The sequence below is a fragment of the Penicillium soppii genome (assembly GCF_028829465.1).
Source record: "Penicillium soppii strain IBT 18220 chromosome Unknown utg000006l, whole genome shotgun sequence".
In the NCBI taxonomy this organism is placed as follows: Eukaryota; Fungi; Ascomycota; class Eurotiomycetes; order Eurotiales; family Aspergillaceae; genus Penicillium; species Penicillium soppii.
The window spans coordinates 4,935,808-4,955,168 of record NW_026643236.1 but is presented as its reverse complement, the minus strand read 5'-3'; the positions used below and the strand labels follow the sequence as shown (position 1 = coordinate 4,955,168).

At 48.6% G+C, this 19,361-nt stretch overlaps 7 protein-coding genes across 7 annotated transcripts; 2 read left to right on the top strand and 5 right to left on the bottom strand.

Annotated features, from left to right (window-relative positions):
- Nucleotides 1–5,936: 5,936 nt before the first annotated feature.
- On the bottom strand, nucleotides 5,937–6,663 carry N7529_009257 (uncharacterized protein; the record flags this gene model as incomplete). Its single annotated transcript, XM_057244784.1, is given in 2 exon segments — nucleotides 5,937–6,230; nucleotides 6,241–6,663. The coding sequence occupies 2 exon segments, from the start codon at nucleotides 6,661–6,663 to the stop codon at nucleotides 5,937–5,939; spliced, it is 717 nt and encodes a 238-aa protein (XP_057096322.1).
- A 13-nt stretch (nucleotides 6,664–6,676) lies between these two features.
- N7529_009256 (uncharacterized protein) lies at nucleotides 6,677–9,493 on the bottom strand (the record flags this gene model as incomplete). The annotated part of the gene is made up of 1 exon (XM_057244783.1): nucleotides 6,677–9,493. The coding sequence occupies one exon, from the start codon at nucleotides 9,491–9,493 to the stop codon at nucleotides 6,677–6,679; it is 2,817 nt and encodes a 938-aa protein (XP_057096321.1).
- Nucleotides 9,494–9,498: 5 nt separating this feature from the next.
- N7529_009255 (uncharacterized protein) lies at nucleotides 9,499–10,143 on the bottom strand (the record flags this gene model as incomplete). Its single annotated transcript, XM_057244782.1, has 2 exons — nucleotides 9,499–9,954; nucleotides 10,018–10,143. The coding sequence occupies 2 exons, from the start codon at nucleotides 10,141–10,143 to the stop codon at nucleotides 9,499–9,501; spliced, it is 582 nt and encodes a 193-aa protein (XP_057096320.1).
- Nucleotides 10,144–10,511: 368 nt separating this feature from the next.
- On the bottom strand, nucleotides 10,512–11,159 carry N7529_009254 (uncharacterized protein; the record flags this gene model as incomplete). Its single annotated transcript, XM_057244781.1, has 1 exon — nucleotides 10,512–11,159. The coding sequence occupies one exon, from the start codon at nucleotides 11,157–11,159 to the stop codon at nucleotides 10,512–10,514; it is 648 nt and encodes a 215-aa protein (XP_057096319.1).
- Nucleotides 11,160–13,582: 2,423 nt separating this feature from the next.
- N7529_009253 (uncharacterized protein) lies at nucleotides 13,583–14,299 on the top strand (the record flags this gene model as incomplete). The annotated part of the gene is made up of 1 exon (XM_057244780.1): nucleotides 13,583–14,299. The coding sequence occupies one exon, from the start codon at nucleotides 13,583–13,585 to the stop codon at nucleotides 14,297–14,299; it is 717 nt and encodes a 238-aa protein (XP_057096318.1).
- Nucleotides 14,300–14,905: 606 nt separating this feature from the next.
- Nucleotides 14,906–15,559, top strand: N7529_009252 (glutathione S-transferase family protein; the record flags this gene model as incomplete). Its single annotated transcript, XM_057244779.1, has 1 exon — nucleotides 14,906–15,559. One exon carries the CDS (start codon nucleotides 14,906–14,908, stop codon nucleotides 15,557–15,559), a length of 654 nt encoding a protein of 217 aa, XP_057096317.1.
- Nucleotides 15,560–18,534: 2,975 nt separating this feature from the next.
- On the bottom strand, nucleotides 18,535–18,731 carry N7529_009251 (uncharacterized protein; the record flags this gene model as incomplete). The annotated part of the gene is given in 2 exon segments (XM_057244778.1): nucleotides 18,535–18,672; nucleotides 18,690–18,731. 2 exon segments carry the CDS (start codon nucleotides 18,729–18,731, stop codon nucleotides 18,535–18,537), a joined length of 180 nt encoding a protein of 59 aa, XP_057096316.1.
- Between the last annotated feature and the right edge of the window lie 630 nt (nucleotides 18,732–19,361).

Genomic DNA, 19,361 nt, shown 5'->3' with positions numbered 1-19,361 from the left:
CTAAGCCCTAAGCCCTAAGCCCTAAGCCCTAAGCCCTAAGCCCTAAGCCCTAAGCCCTAAGCCCTAAGCCCTAAGCCCTAAGCCCTAAGCCCTAAGCCCTAAGCCCCGAACCTGGGGAACATGGACAAACTGCCACGGGCCCTAATAACGACTTCAACCCTCACTGCTACGAGCCCTCACCCCTCGAACTACTAAAACCCTCACCCCTTATCTCAATCCCTTACCCCTCATCTAAAACCCTCACCCCTTATCCTTATGTACAACCCTCACCCCTCATCTACATCCCTCACCCCTCATCTAAATCCCTCACCCCTCATCTAAATCCCTCACCCCTGATCTAAATCCCTCACCCCTCATCTACAACCCTCACCCCTTATGTACAACCCTCACCAATCATCTACAACCCTCACCCCTCATCTACAACCCTCACCCCTTATCTACAACCCTCACCAATCATCTACAACCCTCACCAATCATCTACAACCCTCACCAATCATCTACAACCCTCACCCCTTATCTACAACTTTCCTTTTCCTTTCTTTATACTACCTATTCTGGATGAATTACGATAATTTACTCTCTATTAACTATAACCATCCGATACCCCGACTTGTACTATAAACCCTTACCCCTTGACATCCGCCTATTCGATCTTCTTTATAAATTACTATTCCGTATCCCTCTCTTTACTACTATCTCGGACTCCTAAGTCAACTACTATACTTCACCTCTTATCTATCACCCTCCACTCCTTATCTTTAATTATCCTTTACCTTTCTATATACTATCTATTCTTGATCTATTACGTTAACTTATCCTCTATAAACTATAACTATCCTTCACCCCCCGCTATACTATAATCCCTTACCCCGAGCTATATGATAATTCCAAATCCCTGAATATCCTGATATTCCATCTTCTTTACTGATCCCTATCCCGGATCCCGAAATCTATTACTATCCTTACCCCTCTATCGATTACGAATCGATATCTATCACTGATATTAATCTCTCCTCCTATTGTATGTCCCTCTTTATATCTATATCTATCTATCCGAAACCTAACTACCCTATCAATCCTTCGCTGATATATCATTCCCCGGAACGGATAATATCGATATATGATATATACTACATATCATGAAATATATATTCGCCGCTATCTTCTCGTTATATTCTATGTACTACCTTCGAACCTATATATATATTTAATATACCATTTCTACGCTTGCCTGACTACCCTCGCCCGATAATATTAAACCCTGATATATATGCTGCCTGACCGCGCTTGGTAACCACTTGAACTTTCACTGCTACGGACCCTTACCTCGAAAACCGCTGTTAACCCTGACCCCTGGAACTACTATAACCCTCACCCCTTATCTAAAACCCTGACCCCTCTGTTTCTAACTATCTTGCACTTTTCTTTATATTATCGATTCTTTATAAATTACCATAATTTACCCTCTAAAAACTATGACTATCCTATACCCCGAGTTGTACTATAAACCCTTACCCCTTATATCCTCGTATTCGATCTTCTTTACGAATTACTATCCCGGATCCCTCTCTTTACTACTATCTCTTACTCCTTAATCTATTACTCCCTTACCCCTTATCTATAACCCTCACCCCTCATCTGTAACCCTCACCCCTCATCTGTAACCCTCACCCCTCATCTGTAACCCTCACCCCTCATCTGTAACCCTCACCCCTCATCTGTAACCCTCACCCCTCATCTGTAACCCTGACCCCTTATCTGTAACCCTGACCCCGAGCTATACTATAATTCTATACTCCTTAATATCCTCGTATTCTATCTTCTTTACTTCTTACTATCCCGTATTAGTTTCTTTACTATGATCTCTTACCCCCGAATCGATTACTATCCCTTACCCCTCTCTTTATTACTAATCTATATCGATTACTTTTCTTAATCTCCTCCCGTCTTTCAAATCCCCTCTTATATATATATCCGTATATGTCTATCGATCCTTAACCGAACCATCCTATAAATCCCTTTCCGATACGTTATTACCCGGAACTTATAATGTGTAAATATAATCTATATACTATATATAAATGAATATATATTCGCCAGTATCTTCTCCAAATATTCAATGTACTACCTTCGAAGCTATATATATATTTAATATACCATTTTTACCCTTTTCTGACTACCCTCGCCCGATAATATTAACCCTGATATATATACTGCCTAACCGGGCTTGGTAACGACTTCAACCCTTACTGCTACGGACCCTCACCCCTCCTATCACTGTTAACCCTTACCCCTGGAACTACTATAACCCTCACCCCTCATCTAAAACCCTCACCCCTCGTCTAAAACCCTTACCCCTTTATCTATAACCCTGACCCCTCGAACTACTATGACCCTCACCCCTTATCTATAACCATGACCCCTCGCTATACTGTAAACCCTTAACCCGAGCTATACTATAATTCTATCTTCTTGACTTCTTACTATCCCGTCTCTCTTTCTTTACTACTATCTCTTACCCCTGAATCTATTACTATCCCCCTGACCCCTCGCCTGATTACAAACCTTTACCCCTCTCTTAATTAAACACCCTTACCCGCCTATCTATTACTAGTCCGTATCGATTACTGATATTCCTCTCCCCCCGCTATATGTATATCGATCCTTAACCGAACCACGATGTAAAACCCTTTCCGATATATGTCTACCCTGAAGTTATAATATATATATATATTATATACTCTATATATGAATCAATATATATTCGCCGATATTTTCTCCGAATATTCAATGTACTACCTTCGAAGCTATATATATGTAATATGCTGTTAATATCCTTGCCTGACTACGCGAGCTTATAATAAAAAAACCGGATATATACACCGCCTGACCGGGCTTGGTAACGACGGGCCTAAATGCTGTGAAACGCTGACCTGGGCCGGTGATGCCTGTACTGCCTATATGGGGAATGCCTGCCCGAAATGCCTGAGCTACACCGGTAATGCCTGCCGAGCCGGTGTTGGTAATGCCTGCCTAGCCTGGGTTGGTAATGAATGCTCCGTATGCCCAGTAATACTTCGCCGCCGATAAATGCCCCCTGTATGCTATGTCTAAACTATATATATCTATAATAAATGCCCTCTATGGCTAACAAATGCCCTCTATGGCTAACAAATGCCCTGCCTGGGTGACTAATGCCCTGCCTGGGTGACCAATGCCCTATATGGCCAATAAATGCCCGGTATGTATGGCTAATGACTGCCCTGCCTATGTTGGTAATGAATGCTCGGTATGGTAATACTCCGCCGCCGATAAATGCCCTCCCTATATGTGATGTCTGATCTATATATATCTTTAATGAATGCCCTTGTTAAATGCGATCATTCTTATATATATATCAGTGTATGGCCTGCCTATGTGGGTAATGCCTGCCTTGTATGGTTGATTAATGCCCTTCCTGAATGTGATCGCTATACTATATATATCGGTAACGAATCCATAGCTTATGTGCGTAATGAATGCCCTACCTGAATGTGGTGGCTATACTGTATATATCTGTGCTAAATGCCCCGCCTATGTGGGTAATGCCTGCCCTATATGGCATGACTGGGCCGGTGATCAATGCCCTGCCTATATTACAAATAAATGGTGTGAATGGTGTAATGATCGACCTGTGGTGGTAATGATGGGATGATTTGGGCGGGCAATGAATGCCCTCTATGGCCAATGAATGCTCTGCATGGCCAGTGTTGGTAATGTATGCTCTCTATGGCTAATGCATGCTCTCTATGACCAATGAATGCTCTCTATGGCTATTGAATGCTCTGTATGCCCTGTCTGGCTAATAAATGCTCTCTCTGGCTAATGCATGCGCTCTCTGGCCACTGCATGCTCTGTATGGCCTGTGGTGGTAATGCATGCGCTCTCTGGCCAATGCATGCTCTCTCTGGCCACTGCATGCTCTCTCTGGCCAATGCATGCTCTCTCTGGCCAATACATGCTCTCTATGGCCAATGAATGCTCTACATGGCCTATGGTGGTAATGCATGCGCTCTCTAGCCAATAAATGCTCTCTATGGCTAATGCATGCTCTCTCTGGCCAATGCATGCTCTCCATGGCCAATGAATGCTCTACATGGCCTGTGGTGGTAATGCATGCTCTCTCTAGCCAATACATGCTCTCTCTGGCCAATGCATGCTCTCCATGGCCAATGAAAGCTCTCCATGGTCAATGAATGCTCTGCATGGCCAATACATGCTCTCTATGGCCAATGCATGCTCTCTATGGCCAATGAATGCTCTACATGGTCAATAAATGCTCTACATGGCCTGTGTTGGTAATACATGCTCTCTCTGGTCAATGAATGCCCTGCATGGCCTGTGTTGGTAATGCATGCTCTCTCTGGCCAATGAATACCCTCCATGGCTATTGAATGCCCTCCATGGCCAATGAATGCTCTACATGGCCTGTGTTGGTAATGCATGCTCTCTCTGGCCAATGCATGCTCTCCATGGCCAATGAATGCTCTCTATGGCCAATGAATGCCCTACCTGGCCAATGCATGCTCTCTCTGGCCAATGCATGCTCTCCATGGCCAATGCATGCTCTCTCTGGCCACTGCATGCTCTCTATAGCTAATGAATGCTCTACATGGCCTGTGTTGGTAATGCATGCTCTGTATGCCCTACCTGGCCAATGAATGCTCTCTCTGGTCAATGAATGCTCTCTCTGGCCAATGCATGCTCTCCATGGCCAATGCATGCTCTCTCTGGCCAATGCATGCTCTCTCTGGCCACTGCATGCTCTGTATGGCCTGTGGTGGTAATGCATGCGCTCTCTGGCCAATGCATGCTCTATATGGCCTGTGGTGGTAATGCATGCGCTCTCTGGCCAATGCATGCTCTCTCTGGCCAATGCATGCTCTCTCTGGCCAATGCATGCTCTCTCTGGCCAATGCATGCTCTCTCTGGCCAATGAATGCTCTCCATGGTCAATGAATGCTCTCCATGGTCAATGAATGCTCTGCATGGTCAATGAATGCTCTGCATGGCCAATACATGCTCTCCATGGTCAATGCATGCTCTCCATGGCCAATGCATGCTCTCTATGGCCAATGAATGCTCTCCATGGCCAATGAATGCCCTCCATGGCTATTGAATGCTCTGCATGGCCTGTGTTGGTAATGAATGCCCTGCCCGGCTAATGCCAGCCCTGCCTGACTAATGCCTGCCCTCCATGGCTAATGAATGCCCTCCATGGCCGATTAATGTCCTATATAGCCTGTGTTGGTGATTCATGCCCTGCCTAAGCTATTCCCCCTCTACACTATCCTTTTTCTCTATATTGCCGAATTCTTAGTAATATATCTGATACCTCCCGTACATCTTTATTGAATTCACCTATATATATCTGAACTCGCCCTATACCCTCTCGCCATACTCGATCCACCTCCTTCGAAGCCATATATATTCGTGCACGAGCTGCACCGTATCTCCGTCAAACCGGGATCCCAAAAATCGTACAAGCTCACCCTCATTCTCTATCTGCACTCCCTGTGTTTGTAGCCGCTGAGCCCACGCCTCCTGAATTGTCTCACTGCCCTCGCTGTACACCATCATTGCCACCCCCGATAATAACAGCCCCCGGTACATACACTGCCCCTGCCCGCCACTAATATATCGATCGCAGATCGCCTGTGGCATCCCGCACCCAAAGCACCCGGCGAATACCGCATATTTAATCTGCCGCCGCACACGAATCCACCAACTCTTTGCCGATGTGTACCCGGACTGTGCCTGTGCCCCGCACTCGTATAAGTCATGCTGGTCATGAAGCCCGCGTTGGGCACAAAACCAGCATCGTCCGACCCATAACTGCGCCTGTTGCTGTAAAAACTCGAGCCCGGCACTGATCTCTTGGCGGGCTTGCTGGTAACTCACCCGGGCTGCCTCTCTCTCTCGGTCCTGGCGTTGAAACCGTTGGGCGGCCTCTGTTGGTATGGACGGAGCTGAATTTGCGGGTAATAACGGGTCTTGCCGGCCTGAATGGCCTGGCTGGGCTGAATGGCTGAGCTGGGCTGAATGGGCTGCTGTGCTTGAATGGGCTGCTGTGCCTGAATGGGCTGCTGTGCCTGAATGGGCTGCTGTGCCTGAATGGGCTGCTGTGCCTGAATGGGCTGCTGGGCGTGAATGACCTGCTGGGTGTGAATGGCTGAGCTGTGCTGAATGGCCTGAATGGACTGAATGGCCTGAATGGCCTGAATGGCCTGAATGGCCTAGCTGGGCTGCTGGGCGTGATTGGCTGATCTGGGCTGAATGGCTGAGCTGGGCGGGAAATGATGATCCTGAATGCCCTGATGACTGCACCGGCCGTTCTGGCGCGGCTAAGTGGTGCCTGCCTGGTTCAACACTCCGCCGATACATTGGACTGGTGGATCGAACTTGGGATCGAAATGTAGTCGATTCGCTATCACTGCGCTGGCCACTGGCCTCCGAATCGCTCGATGATGGCCTCGGTCCTTGGGCATCGTGGCTGGCCTCAATTGAACCGTACTGGATATCTTCCATGGGCTCCGACCTATATGTTGGGGCTGGGCCCTGGGCTGGGCTGTTTCTCTCACTGGCCATCTCACTGGCCATCTCACTGGCCATCTCACTGGCCATCTCACTGCCCCCTTCACTGCCCCCCCCCAACGGCCAGCTCACTCGCCACCTCACTCTCAAGCTCTTCTTCGTTAGCTAGCCACTCCGGATCACAGCCATCACAACGTTGTTCCATAGCTTCAGAATCCCCGCAATACTGCCTTTGATGCCCATCGAGATACTCATCGAGAATAACCCGTCGACACCCTCCGTTATATATATAACGATCTAGCCGGCTCTGCTCGGCCTGAGCCTTGATGGGGTCCTCATGGATTTGGTCCCATATTGGCCGCTGGAACCCCTCGGGCTGAATGATAATGGCCTCACTGCGGTCACCATCCCGGCCCGCTCGCCCACTCTCTTGCGCGTAGTCTAGCAGACTGCGCGGCACCCCAATGTGAATGATACACCGGATGTTGGGGATATCAACCCCCATACCCAGCGCACTGGTTGCGGCCACCACCCCAGTGGGATGAGCCTGAAATCGGGCTAGCACCCCCGGACGATCGAGTACTCGGCTGTGGTATGCTTCACTGCCTACGATCTGGGCAATGTGCTCGACGATCTTAGTAGTGGGCCCATAAATGACCACTCGGCCAGCCGCGCAGCGGGCACGCCGAACACGGTCCTGAATGAATCTCACGATCTCGGGACGCTCGATCCAATCGTAGCCGTTTCGGTACCGACTCGGCACGTTGGGTTGCCAGAGCCGGTACGCAACATTAGTCCGATGGGTCCGCGCTCGAAACATATGGGCCTTCTCGCGGGTAGTCCGTAAACGCCGGAATAGCTGGTCCTCGGCTGCCGGGGGTAACGTAGCCGTTAGATATATCATCTGGGCCTGGGCCACGATCAACCTGCCCAGTTGGGCCATGGCAGGCCGGAATTGGCTTTGGTCATTTAGCACAACGTGGCATTCATCAATCACAATTCGATCTAGCCGATGGCCGAGCCGCTGCCTGTTCAAAAACGTCATAAAGTCCTCCGTAATAGCCGATTCGGGCGTGACCAGTACAATGGATGCCTGATCGGCCGGCCGCCGGCTCTCCCATTCCACACATGCGATGCCGAGCTGCCGGCAACGGTGGACAAGATCCCCCCGTAGTGCAATTAACGGCACGACGACCACCGTTACCCCTCGGGGGCTGATCCACGCGGGTAGCATGAATAGCAGGCTCTTGCCGCCCCCGGTGGGCATCACAGCCACCACTGGGCTCTGGCCCTGTTGAATGGCAGCTAATGCCGGTGCCTGCACCCCTCGAAGCCGTAGCCCGGTGTTGCCCATCATCCGTTGCATCTCGGGCTCGATGGCGGCCTGGGCTAGCTGCCACCGGCGCTCCGTGCGGCTCATCTCAGCTTCTTTTTGCCATGGCGAAGGCTGCGCGAGCCCTAATGCGCTCTCGGCCCCTCCGTCATCAGCGGACACAAAGCCTAGAAAGCGGTGCCAATCGGTGCTGCTGAGCCGAAACATCTCTCGCCGGTGGGCCGTTGTACCGGGCTGCTCGGTGATCCCGCGGCCATAGATCATCCCGGCCACATGGGATGAATGGGCAGCTTGGAGATCGGCAATATGGCCCATCCATTGCTCGGCATTGATCCCATCTTCGTCATCTTCTTGGGATGCCTCGGCCCGGCTGTCCTGTTGGGCATTATTGGGGAAAATGCTCGATGGCCGCATGAATCGTCGGCTGATCCCAATGGCGATGTCTCGGTATGCATGGAGATTGATGGCGTGCCCGTTCAAACCAATGGTGGTTTCTCGCTTTAGAACTTCTCTTAGTCTCTCTGAAGACCACTGTCGGCCGGTGCCAGGGTCAGGGGACCATAGATATGCCTGTCGACGGGGGCTGGTAGTGAACGTGTTAGTGTATATATATGTGTGTGTTGGGTGGGTGCGTGTGAGAGAGAGCGGGGGCATATATATATATATGTGTTTGATCTCTGTGTTGAACTGTGTGTTGATCTCTGTGTTGATCTCTGTGTTGATCTCTGTGTTGATCTGCGTGTTGGGTGTGTTGGGTGTGTGTGTGATGGGGGCATATATATATTCAACGTACCCAGTCGTCTCAGCATTAGATGCCTCCCCGCGCACCTTCTGTGTGTACGCCTCCAATCTCTCCACAAACGGCAGCACTAGCCATAGATACCAAACCACTAGCTCACCTACTTCCCGGGGTAGATACCGATGAATAACCTTCACGTCGTTCGTACTATAAAACCCTTTGTGGTACTGCGTAACAAACGCTACCAGACCATCTTCGACAAACACATTCCGGTGGCCTCCGCTGTCAGTATTGTAGTGCCGAATGCTTAATAGCTCTGGTGCCCGTGCAGGCTGGCCTCCGCTGACGTGGACAGCAATGGCTAGCTTCTCGCGGAAATGGGTTACCCGTTGGAGATAACTGTGCACATTCGACATTCGGAGCCGGCCGGCACTAGACTCGATGAAACGATGCTGGAGTGGTCTCTCGTTTCGGACCCGATTCACCATCCATTCGCTACCGGCCACAGGCCATACCGTACGGGTGTCTTTTAGAAAGCTCCACCCGTGCGCGGTCTCGGTGGGATCATCATAGATAGCCTGCCACGGGATCGTGGGAACTGAGCTAGCCTGACTAAACAGGAGCTCTTCGTGTAGTATCTGGCGTGTGGAGCTTACGAGGGCGTGGGTAAAGCCGCGGAAGTCACCCATAGTGAAACTGTACTGTTGATATAACAGCTGGTCTTGGTTCATCCAGCCAACATGGCCTGTGGCGGTGCTGTTATAATGGATCTTCAAGCCGTAGGTGCGTAGATCTAACAGCCACTGCATTGGGCTATTGGTGCCCCGAACCATAAACTGGCTGACCATCTCGGTCACCCACTCCCGGAATGATCGTTGGCTCCCTGTGGCCCTGTGTGTGGGCCCTGGCTAAACTGAATAAAGTGCGATGACGGAGGTGTGCCCTGATCTAGGCCACTGTCAAAGTTGTAAAACGAATCGTCCGTTGTTTGCGTTAGAAACGTGAAATCAGGCGAATCTAACGGACTCTCTGTATCCCATTCGCCAGCCATCTGATGCGTAGCTAGTTGGTGGATCATCTTCTCGGCCGTTGGGTCTAGTTTTAATGCTTTATGGACCACCATAAACCGGGCAATCTTAATCACTTTAGATAATATTGGGGGATAGCTCTGGGCAGTACCCCAGCCTGCCTCTCCACGTCCAAGCACCGCGCTAGCGCAGATAAGCGCGCTCTCATAGTCCTCGACCTTAGTTCGGTGGTTTAACAGCTCAATGCAAAAGTCGAGACAGGCGGAGTCAAGGGATGTGAGCTGAAAGGGTGATTCGCTAGTGATTTGGTCCTATTAGTCCTCGGAATCACTTCCTGAATGCACACTGCTTTGGTCCGAACTGCTCAGGTCTTCACTGCCCTGGCCTGTGTTAGAATGGCCTGCCCTGCCCTGGCCTGTGTTGGAATGGCCTGCTATGCCCTGCCCTGGCCTGGCTGGGCTAGTCTCCATAGTGTGGTCCATGCCACTCGCTAGCGTTTTGACAACTTATAGTGGGGGCTAGCCCAGTCGTGTGGGGCCTGCGTGCGCGTGAAAAACATAAGAATCTGCTGCCATAGGACCGTGTGTCGCTTAACAGCTTCACCATCCATATATGCTTGTAGTGGTTGATGGGGCAGGCGATCCCGCTCAGTCCGAACAGCCTCGCACCGAATAGTGTGGCTCGTTTTGGTGCAGATCAACTGGCTGATACGAGCCACAGTGGCCATTGAATCCCATATTGCGTAGGCAGCCTGCTCGGTCTGATCGGATGATTCGGGATCGGGGGCTCGGACGCAGTCCACGAGGTCCTGCGGGTTAATCCTTTGAAGATAGACGGCCTACTGGGTCCTCCGAAGCCATGGATTCGTCTCGTCTCGTTGGCTAGCCTCGATTATCTGGGGCTGCTCTGCCCTTTCGGTATATGCCCGTTCGATCTGATTAATAAGACGATCATGAAGGTGAGGCGTTGCTACCGAATCGGCCTCGGTAACGGCGTCAACTCCGAGGGTTTGAACGCGGATGTAATAGGACCCTAGCCCGTGATTAAACGCACGTTGACATCGGACGATTCGAGTGAATTGTTGGACTTGTTGCTCCGCTACCGAAGAATTCTGCTGGCGCCGACGGCCACCCCGGTGTATAGGTGCGACCCAGCTATGCTGATCACGCCAGTGGTTTCGCATAGTTCCAATACTCCGGGCGATAAAATGGCAAAACGGGCCTTGCTCACATAAAATACCATCTGAGTAAACAGGCAGGTTTGGAACTGGTTGGTTAACCACTAATGGTGGCTGCCATTCATCACATTCCGCCGTACGATCCCATTTCTGAACTGCCTCGGCAATCTGGCATGCTTTCGGCTTAGGGATCCGGTGATTCACGGATTGGAGATGTCGAAAAACCTCTTTTGGTCGAATACCATATTCACATAGCTTGCATACAATCACGGGCGTGGTTAATGGCTGGTGAAAAAGCTGATGTTCCATTGTGGTAGTGGGGGTAAGTAATAACATAAAACAGTGAAGGATAACTATGATGAAAGTGAGAGTAAAAGCAGAGTGGAAAGGGCAGGCAGGTTAGTATAAGAAGGATTTTAATATAGGCGGGGGATCGTTTCAGCCCCCGTTACCCCGCCTGCACACACTATATATAGAATAGGATGATCGACATGGTGCATTTCGGCCCGGGCCTTAGATTGACAGGTCGACCAATGATTCCCCACATATGCAGGGCTGCCACTAACCACATAGGCGGGGCTTCCATTAGCCGCATCGGCTGGCCCTCAGCTCACCTAGGCAGGGCAGTCATCCCATTTCAGTCTATGCTTTGCCTATATAACCCATGCAGATCGTTAGGGATGTGTGTGTTGAATGTGTGTGTTGAATGTGCGTGTTGAATATGCGTGTTGAATGTGCGTGTTGAATGTGCGTGTTGAATGTGCGTGTTGAATGTGTGTGTTGAATGTGTGTGTTGAAAGTGTGTGTTGAATGTGCGTGTTGAATGTGTGTGTTGAATTTCTGTGTGAGGCGGAGGCACATAGGCATGGTGCTCGGCCCATTCAGGTAGGGCAGTCATCCCATTTCAGACCATTCTCGGCCCAGGCAGGCTCAGCAGCCCATTGGCCACACAGGCTGGGCACTCCGCCCATTCCAGGGCATTTATGGATCATATAGGCATGGCAGTCATCCCATCTTAGGTTATTCACAGGCCACGATGGCTGAATGACATGAATGGCTGAAGCAACATGAATGGCTGAATAACATGAATGTGGTAAGCAACATGAATGGCTGAATAACATGAATCCAGTGAGTAACACGAATAGTTGAGCAACATGAATGGGTGAATAACGTGAATGTGGTGAATAACATGAATCTGGTGAGCAGCATGAATGGCATATATAGTGCGAATAACATGCATGGTTTAAAAGATATACGATAAGAATGGAGAGTGTTGTTGACTGTAGTGCCAAGCCTTTCTTGTCCCCCATCAAAACATCTCCCATTTTTGATCACCCTCCACCCCACATATATATGCTCATATAGTCTAAAAATTCACTTAGATAAATAAAACACTCTCTATTATAACCCCTGTAAATTTCAGATCTATTAGAGGTCTGTAGCCCTCGGCAGTGGGGGTGCGCAGTTTACATGAAGTCAGGATACGACCCGCTTATCTTATCGCAGTGACCAAGTGGCTGCCTCAGGCCCCGGTCGCACCTCCAGATTCCCGCACCCCATCAAAACATCTCGAAAAACCCGGCATTTTCAATCACCATTTTCTCAACAACCAGAGGGCTATGCAAGCTCCGATGCAAATTGGAGCAGTGCCAGATACACTATTTTAACTTCCCAAATTTTCAGAGCGATCCGAGTCCTCTAGATTAGCGCATTCGGGGTAAGAAGTTAACCTGCATTCAGGGTATGGACCCACTTTTTCCTCCCATAGTAAAGGAAAACCCTAACCTGCATTCAGGGGTGAATGCACACCCTCCCGTGGGATAGGGGACACGGCTTTCCAAAGTGCTCGATGCTGGATAGACAAAAATTCAATTGTGTTGTAATTCAAGAGAGTAGCTGAGCAAAGGAATGGCATTTGAGGTCTGCCAGATCCGGGATGTCTCTGCCCTTCGGGTACACTTCTGGGAATTCTGAAAACCCCGCGGCCAAGACGCGCAACTTGAACGGCTGAGAACAACGTGAGACATGACGGACATCAAAATTTCTCAAGCTGTTCCTTGATCATTATTGAATTTCAATTTTTCTTTGGCGATCATAATCGCATGTCCTCGAGCATAGGGGCTCATCGATTCACTCTGCTCTCCAGGTATTCCCATTGGACCGGAGTAGGTGCGAAGCGCCGCAGCGAAGTTAGGTAAAAACAGGTTTTCGGCTGAGGGCGGGGCAGAATAGTCCACGGGCTCGCATACCACCGTCAAACCTAGCGTCCACCGGCAGCGTGTTGCATCACGACGCAGCGATGGGCCCCTGTGCGCATTCGTCCATCGGGACTTGTGCGGCCCGGTACAATCGCGGGGACGTTCCTCGGGCTTTGTGCGGGCCGATCGAGTGGGGCGATCTGCAAGGCTTTATGGGTTTCTCGGAGCTTAAGCGGACCGTCTAGGTGGAGAAAAAACCTTGTGGTGATTACCTTCGGACAAATGTTACCATTTATTGCCACGCCCTACTGTGATGGAAAATCTTCGGGGAGTTGGACCTCATGCGTCCCCTGTACCTTCTACGCTCCCTAGGGGACCCAGCTTGTGGTGGATCGTGTTATTCGTCGGCCAGCACATTGATGACATCATCAATTTTGAAATGTTCGAGACGCTACCATCCTTTCTGCATACAAATAAGCATACGTGCTCTTTTACCACCCACTTATTGTTATCATTTTATTACCTTTTGCCATCATGCCCTCTCAAGTTCTTGAGTATCCGGAAGGTTTCAAAGCGGAGGTGACATTCGGTCCCTCCATTGCTGGTACGGCCGATGAATACGAACTTCGCTTTACACGCCGGGCGCTGGAAAGGATCAAAGAGCGCCTTGGTCTTGAGGCCACCGAAGAGTTGATTCAGCCTGATATCGACGAATCAAATGAATTCTGGCGCAAAGTTCTGGCTGAAAATAAGGGGGGCGACTTCAAGCCCGCACGCATTGAGCTCTCCGTGAAGGGTCTGAAGATGGATGAATTCCTTCCCTGGTTCCGCAACCGTTGCCAGCGAAAGGTTCCCTACATGCTCGCGGGCCAACCTGAACATTGGGTTGTTCAATCCGATGAAGCGGGTAACGAAAAAGTGATCGAAAACTTGGGTCCCTGGGTTTCTCGCTTTTTCATTAAATTCGAGCCAGCATCTCAACCTTTCCAGCTGAGAGACATGTACGAAGATTTCCCTCTCAGACTCACTGGTTATGGGCACACCGACGACGGTTCAATTAACGGATACGTTCTACACCAGTTCCGGCCCCACGCCGAGGGTTCTGGATTTGATGTCAATCTTTGTATCTACTTTCCAGCGTCGGCCCCTGAAATCCTGTTCGAACAGCATCGTCAGCACCTTGTCGTTGAGTTCACCAACTGGACACGCCGTTGCTATCGGGAACTGAAGATAGAGAAGATTCAAATTTGATTACAAAACATTAGTGGGAAAGGAGTCCCGAACAGGAGTGACACTCGAGTATAATGCAACTCTCCCTCATAAGTCGAGCTTTTTCACTTTGTTTACACTTGTAATATAACTTCTATAAATGTGATTTCGCTCCCTATGTAGCTGGCGTTGGCTAAAGAACCACAAATTGCCAATGATTCACCAGGATTCAAGTCCATACAGTACTTGGTGGTGTTACTAGTAGAGAAAACCATTTTACTTGCAACTCAGGCGATACGGGTTCTATTGAGGTAGACTACATCTTAGTCAACGTTTTAAGAGGCTTTTGCTCCAACGATCTGTATACTGCATGAGGAAAATTTCTGTGAAAAGGACAGCCACAGCTTTGAATCAAGATATTTCCTTCCAATTATTGGGCGAGGATGTATGAACCATCCACCGGGAAGATCATTCCATGGGATTCTAAGGCGCCATTTGCGCTTATTGGAAGGTAAAGGCTATTTGTCACCAAAGTAATCCGGTTTCCAATCACATAATTGGCCTATATGTACCGTACAAACCGACACTCCAAAACTTCTCCCCAACTTGAACTTTCTCTGCAATATTCAAACCCTCACAACCTTCTCAATGGCGAACCTGCAACCTATCACGCTTTACTCGCATGGAAATGCCCCTAATCCGCTCAAGGTTGCCATCATTCTAAAGGAGCTTAACATTCCTTACGAGATCAAAGATATTGCCTTTGATGAACTGAAGAAAGATCCTTATGAGGCTATCAATCCCAACGGCCGTCTTCCATCAATTCAAGACCCAAACGCCAACATGACCGTTTGGGAGTCTGGAGCTATTTTGGAATACCTACTTGAGAAGTACGACCATGATTGTGCTCTCGGCTTCGCCCGCGGATCGGCCGAGTATTTTGAAGCAAAGCAATGGCTCTTCTTCCAAGTTTCCGGTCAGGGCCCCTATTTTGGCCAGGCGGTCTGGTTCACCTTGTTCCATATTGAGAAACTTCAAAGCGCAAAGGAACGATATGTGAATGAGATTCGTCGTGTGACAGGGGTTTTGGGGAGGGCGTTGAAGGACAAGCAATACCTCGTTGGCGATAAATACAGCTATGCGGATATCTTATTCCTTCCTTGGTTTGAAATTGTGCCTGAGCTGTTCAACGAGGAAGTCAATTTGCAGAAGGATTTCCCACTTGTAGCCCAGTGGCTCGAGAGAATTAAGGGAAGGAAGACTGTTCGGGAAACCATGGAGGAGTTTGCCGCCAAGGCTTAAGTTGATCTAGGATGAAGAGCAGTTATATGGCAATAGCTAGTTGTATATCATGTTGTTCATCTGTTCTTGTCCAATGAAGGTTTCAATCAAACGCGACCTGGTTCTATTACATTTGTAGTCTTTTCCCACCACTGGGAATAATCGGAAACCCAATTCCGGAGCTGATTCCCGGGCATCACAACTGAGATCAGCTGATTTGATTTGAATCAACTAGCTACGTTGACCGCTACTTCCCATTTTCGAATCTTGACGCGTGGCATAGTTCCCGGCATTATCGGCCATAACAAGTTGGTGCAGATCTCGATAGTTTCAATGTTTGATGATCGCCCTTTAGGAGACTGGGACACATTTTGAAAAACCATCCTCACTACTACTGATGATCCACAGTACACCAAGTAAACTGAAACTCTATTTCTACACTAGCGGCGACTCAAACCGTGGGATCGATTTCTACCATCGGCCCGCATAAGTACCGATATGCCCGTCCTGCGCTATGAACCCCGAATTGCTCTAAAAATTGAACCCGAGGGTGGGGCGGGGGACCTCAATTGAGAGTTACGAATCGTAAGTCAGTTCGGAGGAACTACGTGGCAATCTATGACTTCATGGGGAATTAATGTATGCAGGAATCGACAGCGTTTGGCCAGGTATAGAAATCATTCGGTCACATCCACCATTCAATGTGTTCTGAGGGTCCTCTCGCGAGTCGGAATAAGCAAACCGCGTCTCGGTCAAATAGACCCATGTAAGCCTCTCTGAAATTTGTTCCGGCTTGAACTCGTGAAGATCAAAGACTATTTGTTAAATTTGCGGGATGCCTAGATTCTGATAATAGAAACTATGTGCAAATTAGATCTGTAATGACCTTCAAGTTGGTATCGGATTTTGCCTCTCGGATTTCGTTCAATCCAATAAGAACTAGTATTTTTTCGATATTATTATATTGAATTTTCAATTCCAATCGACCTCTGGCCAAGCTAGGGCTGAAATATCATGCGCAAATCGATCAACTCAAACAACCAGGATATGATAGGCTTCATTAAAAGAAATTTACCCCGAGTGTGCTGAGATGATCATGCATTTCGGGCAAACTTTGATCCACTTCGTTCATTGGAGACATAACATTCCCGTGCATAGGGTGGCTTTTGGGCGCGTGAGGAGTCTCTGTACCACAAAAGCGATGGTCGAATTGATATGGATTCTCGCTTTCAGAGTTTAGGTAAAATGGCTCGGTAATATCAATGATTGACAAAATGGACGAGAAATGACCAGACACTAGGCTCTGCAACTCAGTATCAGTGGTGGTAATTTGATCCGTCATTAGCATTGACTGAAGATTTGGCCTCAATGCATCTATTTCCGGTATTGAAATTGAAGCATGGGATGCCAGTGTCAGCAGCTTCTCCCACTACATACTATGTTAAAATCATGCACGAAGAACGAACTCAGTGGGTATATCTTGGCGAAGTGCTTACCAATATATGTGCCGAGGTCCATAAGCCTCGTAAGTGGTTTAGAGTAGAAAGGTTGATCAAGGCACAGAAGCGGAGGGTACTCAAAAGGCGATCCCAATTTCCGGGGAAATATTGTCCTTCAAGAGTGCGTAAATGCACAATTGATCCCAATTGTACCGAGGCTGCGAGGAAAGTTGAATACGCAACGAATGGTGGAATGGAGCCAGATTGCCCCGATCGGCTCATCACAAGCAAACTCTTCAGGGGTTCAGACATTAACATTATATGGCGGATGGCAATTATGGCACTCATTTGGAGGAACTCATGCTCGGAAGCGTCTTTCCGCAGGTTGCACAAATAGATGTATAGGTGTGCGACGGCTCGGCACTGGTGGTAGAGAATTTTAGAAACAAGTGACCAGTGCCGCCAGATCGAGTCGGAGCCTCGAGAAAAGGCCCGTTCTGTATCTAGGGATTCATAGCAAGCGGTAATGTGGATATCCAATTTTGTCAGCCGAGATATCATGGAGACGGGATCTTCGACTCTGTGTAGATCATGGACGAATTCACGAACTCGGAACCTGCAAAGATGCAATCAGTGACTTTAGAAATCTCAACTTTGACATTTAGGGAATTCCGAGTATTACCAGCATCCCATGAGGGCTAGAAGTCTGAAATTGGCGAATGGCTTCTCGGTTCCATTATCTTCAAGGGGATATGGGGAACTTCGGCCCACTTGAACAAAACGTAGAATTTCTCTGACCCGTGACAATGCAGGTTTGTCAGGAAATTCTAGAATGAAACATGAGTCAACGGACTTTGGTTCCTGTACGAAACAGCGGATGAACCAGTACACCCCAAAAGTACTCAAGGCGGATTGTGGGGAGACTTCGATGGCGTTGGCTCGCCACAAAAGCGTCAAACGAAGACAGGATTGAAAGGTGGAATCTTATCGCAATGTTGTTAAATGAGAGTTCAGAAGCGAACTTCACCTTGCATGAAAGTTTCGTATCTTACCTGCGATTGACCTCGCTCTCTTTATTTGGCCATGAGCAAAACAGTAAAGGGAGATGTGAAAGGAGGCCAACAAATCTTCCACTGATGAGCAAGCCCTCACGACAGGCATGACATTGCTTCCCCGTGACATCAAGAATTTGGATTGAAAGCTATCATTTTGACAATGCCGAGATGTATATGAGTGCACTGTGCGAGAATTGTGATGCGGTTGCATCGCTCTTGTTGCCAAGATGGACGAAAATCCAAGTAGACTTTCTAAGAGAAATTTCGGGATATTCTCATGTCGATAATTGAGATAAAGGTTGTCCTTGTCGAACAATATGCTTGCACTTATAAATTGGGAGAAATAAATTTCAAGCAAGGCAAATTTGTCGTCGACGAGACTGATGGCGTGTGAACTTATGGTCTGCCATTAGACTGATGGGCTCACAGGCTTGGCAGACTGGGTACTGAACTCACAGGGGTCCTTGACTGTGATTGACTCTGCGATTCCATCGCTGCAAAGCTAACAGCCTTCGATTAGGAGGTAGCGGATATTCGCAGCCCGCTTCGAATTCGCGGCAACGCCGGCACTTGGGTAGGTCTCGGGAACATTTACGCTGTAAGATAGAAAGTTACTCTGCAAAGTTCCAACACGATCAACCTACTCATGGGACTTACTTTTTGTTGTCGACATCGATAACAGGCAGTAGTACTATTCATGATCCCTGTATTCGTCCACTCTTCGTTAGCTCAATTCCAGAGGAGGGAGAAGGATGGTCACTTGACTTTTCGCTTCCCCGTCTTGCTGAATGTCGGTGGCGATCCTAACCGCCGGAGTTTCATTAGTCCGACGCTCTTTCCCCATCGCACTCGGTAAAGAAACAATTGAAATTTCGAGCCCAATGTGCGTCGATAAACGATAGATGACGTTGAGTCCATACAATCTCTGTCTATGCCCCAGGGTCTTTCCCGACCACCATCAGTATGGGCGTAGCCTATGCTATGAAGAAAAAAATGGTCACGTGCAAGGGGAAAGGTAATTGCCGATAGTCAGAGACTCCCTGAAAGGTCAGGGATTAAAATTCTCCGTGACGAAAGTCTGCGCAACATCAGATTGATCTAATCTATAAGGCAGAATTCCCACAGGAGAGGTACACAATTCAAATTGAGACTTGACGAAGGCACTCTTCTGAACATCACGGTTGTATTGGGGCATCAACCCATCCTTGAGCTTTAAAGACCAACATTGAGCTGAACCTGCCTTATCCCAAGGAACGCAAATATCAGCGAGATCAATTTAAGTGAAATGTTTCGATTTCAGACTATCTTGTTGACTCTATGGAATATCTG